Below are 14365 nucleotides of genomic sequence, written 5' to 3' on the forward strand. Positions count from 1 at the left end.
CAAACAAAAAAGTAAGTTCCGTTGAGTTTTCTTCTCTAAGTGTACCAAAGATGCTGGAAAATCAAAGCTTTAAGTGACTATGGCTCATATAATCATGGATCGTACCTTAAATTCTCAGAGGGGCTAAAGTTTAGCACTGGTCCATCAAATCAATATTATAATGATATTCTAATACTGGCTTCAAAAATAGGTTTCTTTTGCACAATATCATCCCAAACTCACACTAAACATCTCTGTTTAAAACATGGAATTTATTGACACAAGTTTCTATAGTGAATTATTTCCATTAAATTTTGCAAGTCTGAACTATCCTTTGTTGTACATTTTGGTTCTTTAACAAGTTGATTTACCTTGGTAAGATCTGTAGCTGTACATTCAATCAGCACATTTTTGGTGTTCAGACTTATTTTGCTATGATCTCCTAGAAAAAAAGAAACCAAATATAATTATCTGAAGTTGTTCAATGTTTTAAAATGTTACTCTTTTATTAGAATATGGCTCACTTCATATATCCTTCTACTGCTTAAGCAGCATTTCCACTGAGCATTAAGAGTTAGAGTTACTTGCAAGACTGATGAGGCAATATGACAAATATGCATCTGGGCTAGGATCCAAATAGGCTTTTTAGCCATGCACAAGAGCTTGTAGGTGTCCAGGAGGGCTTCTTGCCTTAGCACAGCTGCTCACATGGTTCAAAAGGGTATTTGAAAAATGTCCCCCTTCCACTACAGAAGCACTACAGTGTTCGGTTTCTAGACAGCACAGTAAGCTACTCTCAGGAAGAAAAGGCTGTGAAATCCAGCTGTGTAAGGTTACATATGCAGCTTTTGAGATGGATGTCCTGGGAAAGTGGGGGAGAGTGCAATATGTTCAACAGAAATTTCATAATAATACTAATTATTATTATTATTATTATTATTATTATTATTATTATTTTAAAAAGATATTAATCTTGCAGTAAAAACAACAAAGCATAATGAAAAATTAATAATACATGTTCAACTGGACTTAAGCCAAAGTAATGGTATTTCTTTTTAAAAGACATGCAGACGGCAGTATCCCAGGAACTAATAGGTATTAACTATAATCCCCAAAATGTATGTTTAGAATATGCTGTTTGACTCAAGAGACTGAATATAATGTAGATGCTGTTAAGCAGAGCAAAAACTTAACAGTAAGCCCAGTCCAGGATTATCTGCATGCACAATATCATAAAAAAAGCCTTTGTTGGCAGTATCCCTGCTTGGGAAGTTTGGTAAACAATTGAATAATGGGGAAATTAACATATACACAGAAATTATTAATCATATCCTGTTTGTATTGGACCCAGTTAGACTTCATAGAATTTATACAACACCATGTTGCTATTGTAAGCAGCCTGAAATAAATGTGTTTAATATAAAGTAGTCTTGGTTAACCAAGCCCCGGTTAACCGAGCCTCTGTATTATCCGAGGCACCACCAGAGCACCCCTCCCTCTCCCTCTCCTTCTCTCGAGCAAAGAGAGCTTGAGAGGAGAGGGAGAAGGAGGGGCCTGGCCGAGGGAGATCCAGGACACGTGGGGCGTTTCTCAGAGGGACAGGCCCTTGCTCCAGCAAGGGACTGTCCCTCCGAGAGATGAGGAGCGTGCCGCAGGTTTTCCTTGGCCAGGCCCTTGCTGGAGGAAACTTTTTCCTCCAGCGAGGGTCTGGCTGAGGGAGATCTGAGGAGACATCCCTTGGCGACCACTCGCTTCTTAAGCGCCCGTGAGTGTTGCTAGGCAGCAGCACTCACAGGCGCTTCCCTGGGCCAAGTGGTCGCCAAGGGACGGAGCCCCGTCCCTCGGCGACCACTCGCTGCTTGGGAAGCACCTGTGAGTGTTGCCAGGCAGCAGCAGTCATGGGCACTTCCCTAAACCGGATTGCTGGGAGGGATAATAGGGCCTCCTGGCAATCCGAGGAGTTTGGTTATCTGAGATTGGGCCCACCCCATTATCTCGGATAACCAAGACTCTACTGTAGTAATAGAAATTGCCTGTGTTCGCTTGTTTCTACCATATGTACATGTGGATGAAACTTAAATACCATAACATTGATTGAATGAAATTAAGTTTAATTTAATCTTTGTTAATTTAAGTGTCTAGAGTAGTATAGTCTTCATTTGTTACATGGCTGATTCTCTTAACCTTCCCTAGAGGTGTAATGACGGTTAGAACAGGGATAAAGTCATTTCTTCGGGGGATCTCTGTTAGCTATAATTGGTCTAGAGCAAGCATGGGCAAACTTCAGTCCTCCAGGTGTTTTGGAGTTCAGCTTCCAGAAATCCCATCCATCTTACTAGCTGTTAGGAATTGTGAGAGTTGAAGTCAAAAACACCTAAAGGGCTGAAGTTTGCCCATGACTGGGCTAGAGATAATAGCAATTTAAAAAAAACATTATAGATGTGACTACCATAAATGACTCGAATGCAAACAACAACAAATTGTTCCGCACAAACCCTACTATGCTTCACCTCACATCCAATTACAAAAGGGGGCAAATCTGTCATGTTATTTTGCCTCTCCTGGATATTTTCTAAACCACAAAGGGAATTAGAAATCAAGGCAGAAAGGGGGGAATTATATTCTTAAAATTGAAATCTTAAATCTTGAAATCACACACAAAAAATTTTGGATTGTTGGGGAGGCCATGGAGGACTGTATGCAGACTGCAGGCTACATGTTGCTCACCTTTGATTCATACAGATAAGCTAACAAATACAATTAGATTGAGATAACAACAACAAAACAATATTTGCTGACCATGTAATACAACAATGAGATTCATGGTGCAATAGAATCTTATACTTTATTGGGTACAATTAAAAAGCAGCAAATAACAGAAAAGGAGCAAAGAAAAAGCATACCATTAATTATTGGTGGCATTGACAGGACAACACCATTGCTATCATAGATAACTGGATACTGTGGTTCATTTTCAATAATATGCAGATAATGTCTAAGATGGCTGTCCGTCTAAAAAAGTAAAACATAATTAGAATGAATGCATTTCATTCTCTAGATATTACTATAAGAATGTAATGTTTAAATTCCTAGATTTAAAAATTTGTATTGTGAATACCTTGACCAGGAAACTAAATATATGCAATGTTGTTCAATTAACTAGACAGATCAACTTTATTCCTTGTTCCTGGTACTATGATTTCACTTCAGAAGCCTATAGTGATAGATTAGCCATCCTCAGTAGCAACATAACTTTTTTCTTTTTTAAAAAAAAGGAAATTATCCATCCCATGCTGACATTGCTACTTCACAACAAATAAGCTGTCTAAAAGTTTCCATAATGAAAATTGAGATTTCAAGAATTGCAAATATTAATCTCAACCTAATCAATAGGAACTTCTTAAAACAATATATGTAAGTTCCATTGATTTAACAGTCTACACTAGCCAGAAATAAAAAATGGACTTAGGCTAAAGCAAATATTCAGGGGTGGCTTTTGCGCTTCTTTTATAAGAGAAGAAAGTTCAATCTCCTTTAACCACAAAAGTACTAACACATTATTCATGTTAGAATTTTTTTAATTTGCTTCCTATAACAAATTATATACAGCTTAACTCCATTCACTCCCATTCCTACTTCTCAGGTTCACATTTTTAAGTGTAAATCCAACCAAATACACACACACACACATACACGCATACTTTCGATAGTGTAGGGAAGGGTTAACACCCTTGTGATGTTTGTGTTGCTGTCTACACTTTGCTGTTGCAAACTGGCAGATTTTGAAGATCTAGAGAGACACAAAGTTTTAGAGATATCTACTGAAACGTATGCTGTGCACATATGCACACATATACTAAATTGCCTTTGAATGTTTCTGGTGAATGGTTTTCAATATATTACAGAATGCTGAATAAGAAGCAACAACAAGCTGGGTTAAAAGAACAGGAACCTATAGGTTTCAAACAACATACCTCTAACAACACATGCATTCCTTCTAGAAACACATTTTATTGCTTTTAAAGGCATTTACCCGATAGAGATCCATGAGTTCAGCAGCAGTGTATTCCTTGTCTTGGTTTAAGGGTTTAAATTTAATTTCAGATGGTGGTTTAGCTGTGTATGTGAAGGGTCCACAAACTGTATCTAAATCATGGGTACCAATTGCAACTAATGATCTTTTCCTAAAAAGAAAGCAAGCCAATTAAGCAATGCAGATTCTTCCATTAACATGGGCGTTTTAATTAAACAATGTGCTGAGAAAAATGCTGGTGTAGAATATTTATAGAAAGGTTAAGTTATATTTACTTATTACTCCAGGTGAGCACACAAGAAAATTTACATCAAGTGTGACAACATATAATTATGTACTTTAAAATCACATGGCAAATACTCAATCAAATGTAATCAAAATCATTACTGCTATGAAACATGGTTTCATCATTAAAACAACCAATTGCATAATGAAATGTATTAGTGCCAACTAACCTGCATATGTTCTGGTGTAATTTTTCTTGTAAGTCAATGAAGCTATCATAGCGATCCTTGTCAAAAGTTATATTACGAAGAACTGCAGCCACAGCATAAGGACGGACTTGGACAGTCTGCATTACAAAATGGTACAATTATAGACAGTTTGGTATGCAAATATATACATATACATTGACATTAAAAAGCAATCAAAACACTGATGCCTTAATAAAATTAAACCTTCCATTTAATCAATCGAACAAAAATTAATTATACAAGAAGGAAACATTTGATGAGGAGCTGAAGAATTACAGATGTAGTTTTTGTAGATTTTAAACTTGAATGATCAATTGCTTCTGTCCCAACCCTATACTCATACCACACAGGATACCATTTTCAGGTTTCAAGTATATATTGTGATATGAAAGCTTGTGTTGTTCAAAGATTTTTAGAAAGTAAATATTTCACTGAGTGAATGTAAACCCCATGCATAAGCTTCAGCAACTCTTTGGATTCCAATCTTTGTCTTGCTAATACTGAGTCAATGGCTTTTAGATTAATGGGTGTTTTATTTTGTAAAAACACAATTATGACAGGCTCTGAACACTATCTAAGAATATTCTCATATCACAAGGCTCTTGACAACTGGAACACAATGAAATACAGTGAACATGGATTTCATACAATGTATGAACTTTTACTCCCACAGTATGTGTTCTGTAAATACTACTGTAAGATTCAGAAGTCAGATGTTTTGATATTACTGCATGTAAATGGCCATCTTGTGTGGCCCATATGATCTCTTCCAACTCTATGCTTCTATTATCTCAAACTAGAAGTCATGTTTTACCATGTATAGGTATGATTTTGAGAGAGTACAAAATTCCCTTTATTTTAATAATGATAAATATTATTTTCAAGAATAATATTTTATATTCAAGCAAAATCTTTATGCCTGAAAATACTGAAATAATATTTTCACTGAAAACAAATAATCACTGTTTAGAATTTCTAAAGAAAGAATGCACAAATTAGTCAATGGCCAATAATCACATTCAGCAAATAGGTGGTAGTGTGGCTGTCTCCTAAAATCAGATGTGACTTGAACTTATAACTTCTCAAACGTCCCTCCAAAAGAAGTTCCAAAAGCAACTGCAAAAATATGACTACATTCACAGAAAAAGTATCATTTGGTTATAATGGAATCAAAGTGGACAGCTACAACATTGCTAGCTACTTCTGCTCTACAGCAACAACTGTGACTAATATTAATTGTACAATCTAAACATCAGTTCAAGATAAAATTCCGTTTTATTTACCTCTTCTGTAATAACAAGCTTTTGAATTTCACCACTAGGTGGCGTAATCTTTTTGTATCGTGGGGCTCGAATTCTAAAAGAGTAAGAATTGAGATTATTTCTTCACATTAAATGACAATATTACAGGCATAAAAAGAAGGGATACATCAGAGCATCCCCTCCTGAATAAAGTCACAAAACCATGTTCTGTCATCTTACCATTACTCACCAAAGCATGAAGAACAAAGACAGTATTCAGCATTTGAATAGTTTAATTTCTTTTCTTTTTTTTCAAAATCTTAAGATTTGCTGAAAACCTGCACTTTGCTTGCTAAAAAGATACCTATCTGTGTTCTTCAGAGGTGTTTTCTAAATTTTGAACATTCTCATATCAAAGAACATATCATCTTGTGTAGTTCACATATGTTCACTGTACGGAATTTTTAAACACTCGCAATGGGTATCCGAGGCTGCATATCAAAACTCAACTGTTGACTGGGATCACAGCAAGCATTTGCCAAACAGATGGTTGGTTCTGATCAATCGAATACAGCTGGGAAATGATGGTCTATAGATCATGAATTGAGTTCCCTCTCTTTCCCAGATTACTGCAACAGTGAAAGCTTACAATGATAACCACCTGTTTGGTAAACAGTAGGCTTGCTCAAATAATTCGATTTCCCCGTTACCCGTTATTAATTCGTTATTTTCGTTTGTTTTGAAGCAATATACGGCCTTGATTGTCCACACGTCTGGATATCGCGGTTTCGAATCGCGAGAGGCCGTTTTTTTCGTTAGGAAAAAAAAGCTTTTGCAAATCACCCAAACTCCCACCATTCAGGCCCTTTCCTTTTGCCCCTCAGCAAAAGGGGCGTCACGGGCTCAGCCAATGGGAGGGGGCGAGGGGGAAGGAGGCCGAGGAGGAGGAGGAAGACGGAGGGGGGAAATGGCCGCCGCCGCCGCCGCCTCGCCTCAGCTCAGGCCTGGTGTCTCTCTGTGAGGCGGGAAGGCGGCGGATGGAGCCGGGAATGGAGAGACCGAGAGAGACAGAGAGGGGCCCGGCGGTGAGGTTTTGACGTCTGTGCGAAGCTAGGCAAGTGGGGTTTATATATCTGTGGAAGGTCCAGGGTGGGAGAAAGAACTCTTGTCTGTGGGAGGCAAGTGTGAATGTTGCAATTGGTCACCTTGATTAGCATTGAATAGCCTTGCAGCTTCAAAGCCTGGCTGCTTCCTACCTGGGGGAATCCTTTGTTGGGAGGTATTAGCTGGCCCTGATTGTTTCCTGTCTGGAATTCCCATTTTCTGGGTGTTGTTCTTTTACTGTCCTGATTTTAGCTTTTCTGTAGCTAAAAATGCATATAAAATTGATTCTATAGGGAGGATAAATGATTGGATTTCAACTCCTACAGCTTGGCTTTCTCTGCCAATAATGGTACCCATCTTGGATATTGTAAGGGATTTTTTATTATTATTATTATTATTATTATTATTATTATTATTATTATTAGACCTTGCTCCCAGGAAGGTGCCTTCGCTGTGGCTCCCAACTTATCTATCTATCTACCTTTCCACATATTCTCCACATTGTGTGTATGTGTATGTATATTATATATATATATACATGAGCCCCGATGGCGAAGTGTGTTAAAGCACTGAGCTGCTGAACTTGCAGACTGAAAGGTCCCAGGTTCAAATCCCGGGAGCAGAGTGAGTGCCCGCTGTTAGCTCCAGCTTCTGCCAACCTAGCAGCTTGAAAACATGCCAATGTGAGTAGATCAATAGGTACCGCTCTGGCGGGAAGGTAATGGCACTCCATGTAGTCATGCCGGCCACATGACCTTGGAGGTGTCTATGGACAACACTGGCTCTTGGGCTTAGAAATGGAGATGAGCACCAACCCCCAGAGTCAGACATGACTGAACTTAACGTCAAGGGATACCTTTACCTTTACCTATACACACACACACACACAAACACACACACACATATGCAGGGACTATATATATATATACACAGTATATATCACACACACACCAATTTAACAAAGTTTCAGCCACAAAAAAAGTTTCTGAAGTAGAACAATGACTTTCACAGTAAAGACAACCCAATTTAACAGGAAATAAGACTTTCAAACCAGGAACAGATTTCTGCAATTATTAAAAAATGGTTTATTATAAAAGCTATGAAAATTCGCCAAAAATCAGAGGATAAGGGAAACGTTCCAAATTTTGGTGAGCTATCAGTGTTAAATGTGTTCTACCACTGTACCAAGTTTGAAGAAGATCACTCAAAAAATGAGGGTGGGAGAGTCCTGTAAAGTCCTCTCCCTCTGTGCTGTTTTTGGGAATTGCGCATGTGCGTCCGCCATTAACGAATTAATTTAGAAAATAACGAATTTTCGTTAATTTCGAAATTTTTTGGGGGCAAAATTCGGAAATACCTTCAAAAACGAAACGCTGCCCCCCTCTACGTTTGCAACGAGTTTAGAATCAAATTTTTCGTGGATCGATCAAGCCTAGTAAACAGAGACTGAGACTACATGTATAAACCCAACAATTGCACATGAGGGTCCCTACTAATATCTTATAAACAGCATTTGGACCATTGCAATTATCTGAAAGTCATTTTAAATAATATTGAAATATCATGCACATTTATTTAAGAAAAAGTTTTAATTAACACAATAAGATTGGTTGTTGACAAAACACAGTTATTGAGAGAACACAGTCTCATGGTGCATGTCTGAGAAAGTCTAGACTACTTATATTTGACAGAACTTCTTCCTCATTCGCGCAGTTGTTTCTGACTCTTCGTGACCTCATGGACCAGTCCACGCCAGAGCTCCCTGTCAGCCATCGCCACCCTCAGTTCCCTCAAGGTCAAGCCAGTCACATCAAGGATACCATCCATCCATCTTGCCCTTGGTAGGCCTCTCTTCCTTTTTCCTTCCATTTTCCCCAGCATCATGATCTTTTCCAAGCTTTCCTGTCTTCTCATGATGTGGCCAAAATACTTCATCTTTGCCTCTAATATCCTTCCCTCCAGTGAGCAGCCGGGCATTATTTCCTGGAGGATGGACTGGTTGGATCTTCCTGCGGTCCAAGGCAATCTCAGAATTTTCCTCCAGCACCAAAGTTCAAAAGCATCTATCTTCCTTCGCTCAGTATTCCTTATGGTCCAGCTCTCGCATCCATAGGGTACTATGGGGAATACCATTGCTTTAACTATGCGGACCTTCGTTGCCAGTGTGATGTCTCTGCTCTTCACTATTTTATTGAGGTTAGTCATTGCTCTCCTCCCAAGCTTTTTAATAATTCTAATAATTACTTCACTCTCTTTAGAAATCAACTAAAATCAAAATACTTTGTTTCTTCTTTCTAAATAAGCTTTGCTGGCTTTCAGAATCAATTGCGTAAATGCTTTTTGGGTTCAAACAAATTTAAGTGCTTCCTCTGATTGCCAGCTAGAAGGTCAGCATAATTATCATATAAAAATAATATTTCCAAATACCACATTACCTCTCTTTAAAGACCTGAAGACCTCTGACTAGACCTTCCAAGCAAAGAAGATCATAGCGATTAGCAGGAACGTCAATTTTAAAAAGAATGACATCTGATGCACCCTCTGCTTTTCCATCACCTTTCTCTTTACTTATTATTTCCTTCTCAGAAGTCTGAAATAAACAAAAAAATCAAGAAATAAATCTCAAAACCTTGTACAATATGTGTGTGAATTGGGAAATATTGTGAGTTTAATATGCCCTCATACAAAGGTTAACAAACAGCTACGGAAATAGTTGAAACCTAGCTTTTAATAAATTTAAAATGTAGACCAATCAGAATCAACCCAGTCCAAATTGGCTCAAATCATCATAATACTTGATAGAATAATCCTAAACATGACTAGCAAAAATATGTGTCCTACATTCAATCAAGTTTCTTCTAATAACTGCACACATGATTTCAGCCTATGTTAAAGAAAAAACCTCCTAGTTTGCACCAAGCTACCTTAAAGATAATTGATGCCCTGGTTAACAATATGCACCTAATAGTACATAATGATAGCAATTGTTCCTCCAATTCAGTTTCTCAAACTGGGCTCCTCCAGATGTTTTGGACTTCAGCTCCCACAATTCCTAACAGCTAGTAAACTGGCTGTGATTTCTGGGAGCTGAAGTCCAAAACACCTGGAGGAACAGAGTTTGAGAAACACTGCTCCAATTATACATTAGACTATCACACTCCTTACAACTACAGGGTGTTTCAAAAGGATATGATTCAGTTTGAAATTTGATGTTGTCCGTACAGCAGGTGGAGGGCATACAACTGTAACATGTTGCCATTATGAAATACACTGCTTTGAAATTGGATCCACCGACCCTGTATTTTTTAAAAGATGTAAAACTATAGATTCATGAAAGATCCCCATTTTCTAAAAGAAAATGCAAGAAATCCCTCAAAGTATTTATGCTACCAGTTACCTGCAGGTACAATGTTAAGTTTGCATAGGTAGCAACAAACTGATGGGGTGCAGAATAGAAGACATAATGTAAACCTAATAGATTGGTTGCCAGTGCTGAATGTTTTAAAATCCCACAACTTGGGGACTCTTTTTACAGCAACTAACTCACCATAATCAAGACAAAATACAGTCTGTAACTCAATGTTGTAATATTTTGGAGGCCTATTACAGAAACAAGGTACATTGTTTACTTCCTGCTATCCTATTCACAGGGTATTGAAAATTTGAGAAAAAAACATCCAGACTATATAATGCTCTGAGATTTCATCATAAGGCCAAGCTATTTACAGGATAGGATAATAATGGTTTTAGAACGACAAGAATTAGATTGCACTATGTACAGTACATCATAGTTTACATTGCTTTTTTTTACAGGCCTCACACCTGGTAAAACAGACTACAACCCATAAAAGCTGACACTGGATTTTTTCTCCCTCAAGGCAGTCTCCTAGGTGCTACAGGATTCCTTTATACATTTCTATGGCTTTTCAAGTATAAAAATAAAAACAATTACTTACAATCTCATCAAGTTCCAAACCAAATTCAAAGCACAGCTCATCAAATTCTTCATCCGCTGAAATTAAATCACAATACATCAGATTTTTCATCCTATAATTAGTTGTAATATACATAAAACTTTCTATCCAGCGAGTCCTCTTTCTTTAAAAAAACAAAAACAAAAGAGTATTATTCTGTCTTGATATATAATTAGGATTTACTCCAGGAGTACAGACAATGGTGTCCCAACTGTGAGGAAAAGACATGTTCTGCTGCCTTGGAGACTAGGGCCCCTTCCACACTGCTGAATAAAATCCCACATTTTCTGCTTTGAACTGGAATATATGCCAGTGTGGACTCAGATAACCCTGCCACTCTCCCCAAAGCCTCTTTTCAACAACAGTACAACATTCCACCTGAATGGAAAAAATAAGAAAGAGAAAAGGGCTTTTACAAAGCATCCTGACCACAAAGGGGTTGAAGAACTAAAACAGGCATGGGCAAACTTCAGCCCTTGGGGACTTCAACTCCCACAATTCCTAACTTACTTAGTTACTACTTAGGAGATCCTTCATTGTCCAAGTATGATGGCCTTCCAAGTGCAGTGTTTTGGCGGTGGATACGTAGGTGATTGTAGAACCCTATTTTGACCCACATGTTCTTCCACAGTGAGGGCAATGTTTTCTAAGTGGAAGGTTGTACTGGTCAGGGTTGGCCTGACACGCCTTCCTCTTGGCATGTTTCTCCCTTTCACCCCCCAGTCATGCCTCTTCAAATTCCACAGCACTGCTGGCCATAGCTGACCTCCAGTTAGAGTGTGCAAGGGCCAGGGCTTCCCAGTTCTCAGTGTCTACACCACAGTTTTTAAGGTTAGCTTTAAGCCCATCTTTAAATATCTTTTCCTGTACATCAACATTCTGTTTTCCATTCTTGAGTTGGAAGTATAGTAACTGCTTTGGGAGTCGGTGATTGGGCATTCGGACAACGTGTCCAGTCATGCGGAGTTGATGGCGAAGGAGCATTGCTTCAATGCTGGTGGTCTTTGCTTCTTCCAGCATGCTGACATTTGTCCGCCTGTCTTTCCAAGAGATTTGCAGGATTTCTTAGAAGCAACGCTGATGGAATCTTTCCTGGAATTGAGTGTGACGTCTGGAGACAGTCCACATTTTGCAGACGTTTAACAGGTTGGAATCACAGAATCATAGAGTTGGAAGAGAATTCATGGACCATCTAGTCCAACCCCCTGCCGAGAAGCAGGGCATCGCATTCACCCCCGACAGATGGCCATCCAGCCTCTGTTTAAAAGTCTCCAAAGAAGGAGCCTCCACCACACTCCAGGGCAGAGAGTTCCACTACCGAACTGGCCTCACAGTGAGGAAGTTCTTCCTAATGTTCAAGTGGAAAGACAATAGCTTTGTAAACAAGCACTTTGGTATCCCTACAGATATCCCAATCCTCAAACACTCCCTGCTTCATTCGGGAAAATGCTGCATTTGCATTCCTACAGTCTGTTAGGAATTGTGGGAGTTGAAGTCCAAAACACCCCAGGGGCCAAAGTTTGCCCAAGCCTGAACTAAAGCCATTTAAGGCTTCAGAGATGGTTCTACAGAACATCAAGGACACATCAAATTGTGATTCCTCCATCCCATTGGTCTTCCTGATATTCTGGACTTCAGCTCCCAGAAGCCTCAGCCAGCCTGGCCAACGATTAGGAATTCTGAGGGCTGAAGTCCAAAATATCAGGAAGAACAACATTTAGGAATCACTGGCATAAAGTGCATTAAAACTGTAGAATGAATGCAGCTTGGCACCACTTTAACTTCTATGGACTGGTGGGAGCTGTAGTTTTACAAGGCCTTTAGCCTTTTCTACCAAAGAGGGCTGGCCTGCACTAAACTACAGCTCCTAGGATTCCATAGCATTGAGTCATGGCAGTTAAAGGGGTACCAAACTGCATTAATGCTACTGTGTAGAAGCACCCATTCAAAGGCACCGAGGTTGAGCCATGACATTGACATTTCCCTGGCAACGGTTTCCCTGGCAACCCCTCAGGCCTAAGGAAGGAGGGCTCCAAAGACACCCAACCGCCCTCCTCTTCCTCTTCCTTCTTACTGTAACTCCTTCCCAGTGCTTGGAACAGCAGCTCCCGCTTCACGCTGACAGTCGGCATGGCTGACTGGAAGAGAAGCACATCAGCGCGCATGCGCGACTCACACTCTAACGACGAAGGACCCTTCGCCGGGCAGGGCCCGTCCCTCCACGGCTACCAATAGTTCTGTCGTTACCCGTGCCTGCTCCAATGGTGCCCTTCCGATTCCCTCTTCGGTGGCCTAGAAGAATAAAGCCCTCGATATTATCCCCCACGCGTTAAATATCCCTGCTGTGCTTCGCCGAGAGATTAAGAACTTGCACGAAATTTGAGTTGTGTGTTTCTATCAGGCGTACTATAGACAGCTGAAATTTTAAGTGTTTCATCAGCCGGAGTCTCTGAAGACTGACATAGACGTAGACAAATTGAAGGGACGGACTGCACTTGACTTCCGGTCTGGGGAGGCTGGGGTTTTAGCTTCCGTGGTGTACTGGTTTCAGCGGTGGACTGTGACTCTTGGAGTCTAGGGTTCGATTCCTGCTCGGTCCTGGAAAAGACACGTGGGTGACTTTGGTCAAGTCTGTAAATAGAATTAATGTACAGTAGAGTCTCGCTTATCCAACGTAAACGTGCCGGCTGAACGTTGGATAAGCGAATATGTTGGATAATAAGGAGAGATTAAGGAAAAGCCTATTACACATCAAATTAGGTTATGATTTTACAAATTAAGCACTAAAACATCGTGTTATACAACAAATTTGACAGAAAAAGCAGTTCAATACTCAGTAATGCTATGTAGTAATTACTGTATTTACGAATTTAGCACCAAAATATCACTATGTATTGAAAACATTGACTACAAAAATGCGTTGGATAATCCAGAACGTTGGATAAGCGAGTGTTGGATAAGTGAGACTCTACTGTATTGTCGAAGGCTTGCCATGGCCGGAATCACTGGGTTGCTGTGAGTTTTCCAAGCTGTATGGCCATATTCCAGAAGCATTTTCTCCTGACGTTCCGCCTACATTTATGGCAGGCCATCCTCAGGTTGTGAGATCTGTTGGAAACTAGGAAAGTGGGGTTTATATATCTGTAGGGAGAAAGAACTTGTCTGCCAGAAGCAAGTGTGAATATTGCAATTGGCCAGCTTGATTAGCATTAAATGGCCTTTCAGTTTCAAGGCTGCTTCCTGCCTGGGGGAATGCTTTGTTGGGAGGTGTTAGCTGGCCCTGATTGTTTCTTGTCTGGAATGCTGAGTGTTGTTCTTTATTTATGCTGGACCACTCTAACAACCACCATGTCAGACTACACGAAGAAGCAATTGAAATCCACAAACATGTGGGCAGTTTCAACAGAAAGGAGGAAACCATGAAAATGAACAAAATCTAGCTAAAAACCCTAAAATCAGGACAGTAAATAAAACCATTTTCATAAAATGGGTTGTTGTGCATTTTCCGGGCTGTATGGCCATGTTCTAGAAACATTCTCTTCTGACGTTTCGCCCACATCT

General features: G+C 39.6%; 1 protein-coding gene across 2 annotated transcripts in view; it reads right to left on the minus strand.

Annotated features, from left to right (window-relative positions):
• The window catches only part of farsb (phenylalanyl-tRNA synthetase subunit beta), a 57435-nt gene extending 44455 nt beyond the window's left edge, over positions 1-12980 (minus strand). For both annotated transcript variants that reach the window (XM_062976573.1, XM_003218268.4), the window contains exons 1-8: positions 12879-12980; positions 10787-10842; positions 9266-9420; positions 5769-5841; positions 4468-4583; positions 4013-4163; positions 2883-2991; positions 351-421 (exon numbers count right to left, since the gene is read on the minus strand). In XM_062976573.1, coding sequence (XP_062832643.1) covers positions 351-421; positions 2883-2991; positions 4013-4163; positions 4468-4583; positions 5769-5841; positions 9266-9420; positions 10787-10842; positions 12879-12969 — 822 coding nt within the window. In that variant the 5' untranslated portion in view covers positions 12970-12980. The remainder of the gene's footprint in view (positions 1-350; positions 422-2882; positions 2992-4012; positions 4164-4467; positions 4584-5768; positions 5842-9265; positions 9421-10786; positions 10843-12878) is intronic.
• Positions 12981-14365: the final 1385 nt, after the last annotated feature.

The sequence above is a fragment of the Anolis carolinensis genome, chromosome 3 (genome assembly GCF_035594765.1).
Source record: "Anolis carolinensis isolate JA03-04 chromosome 3, rAnoCar3.1.pri, whole genome shotgun sequence".
In the NCBI taxonomy this organism is placed as follows: domain Eukaryota; kingdom Metazoa; phylum Chordata; class Lepidosauria; order Squamata; family Dactyloidae; genus Anolis; species Anolis carolinensis.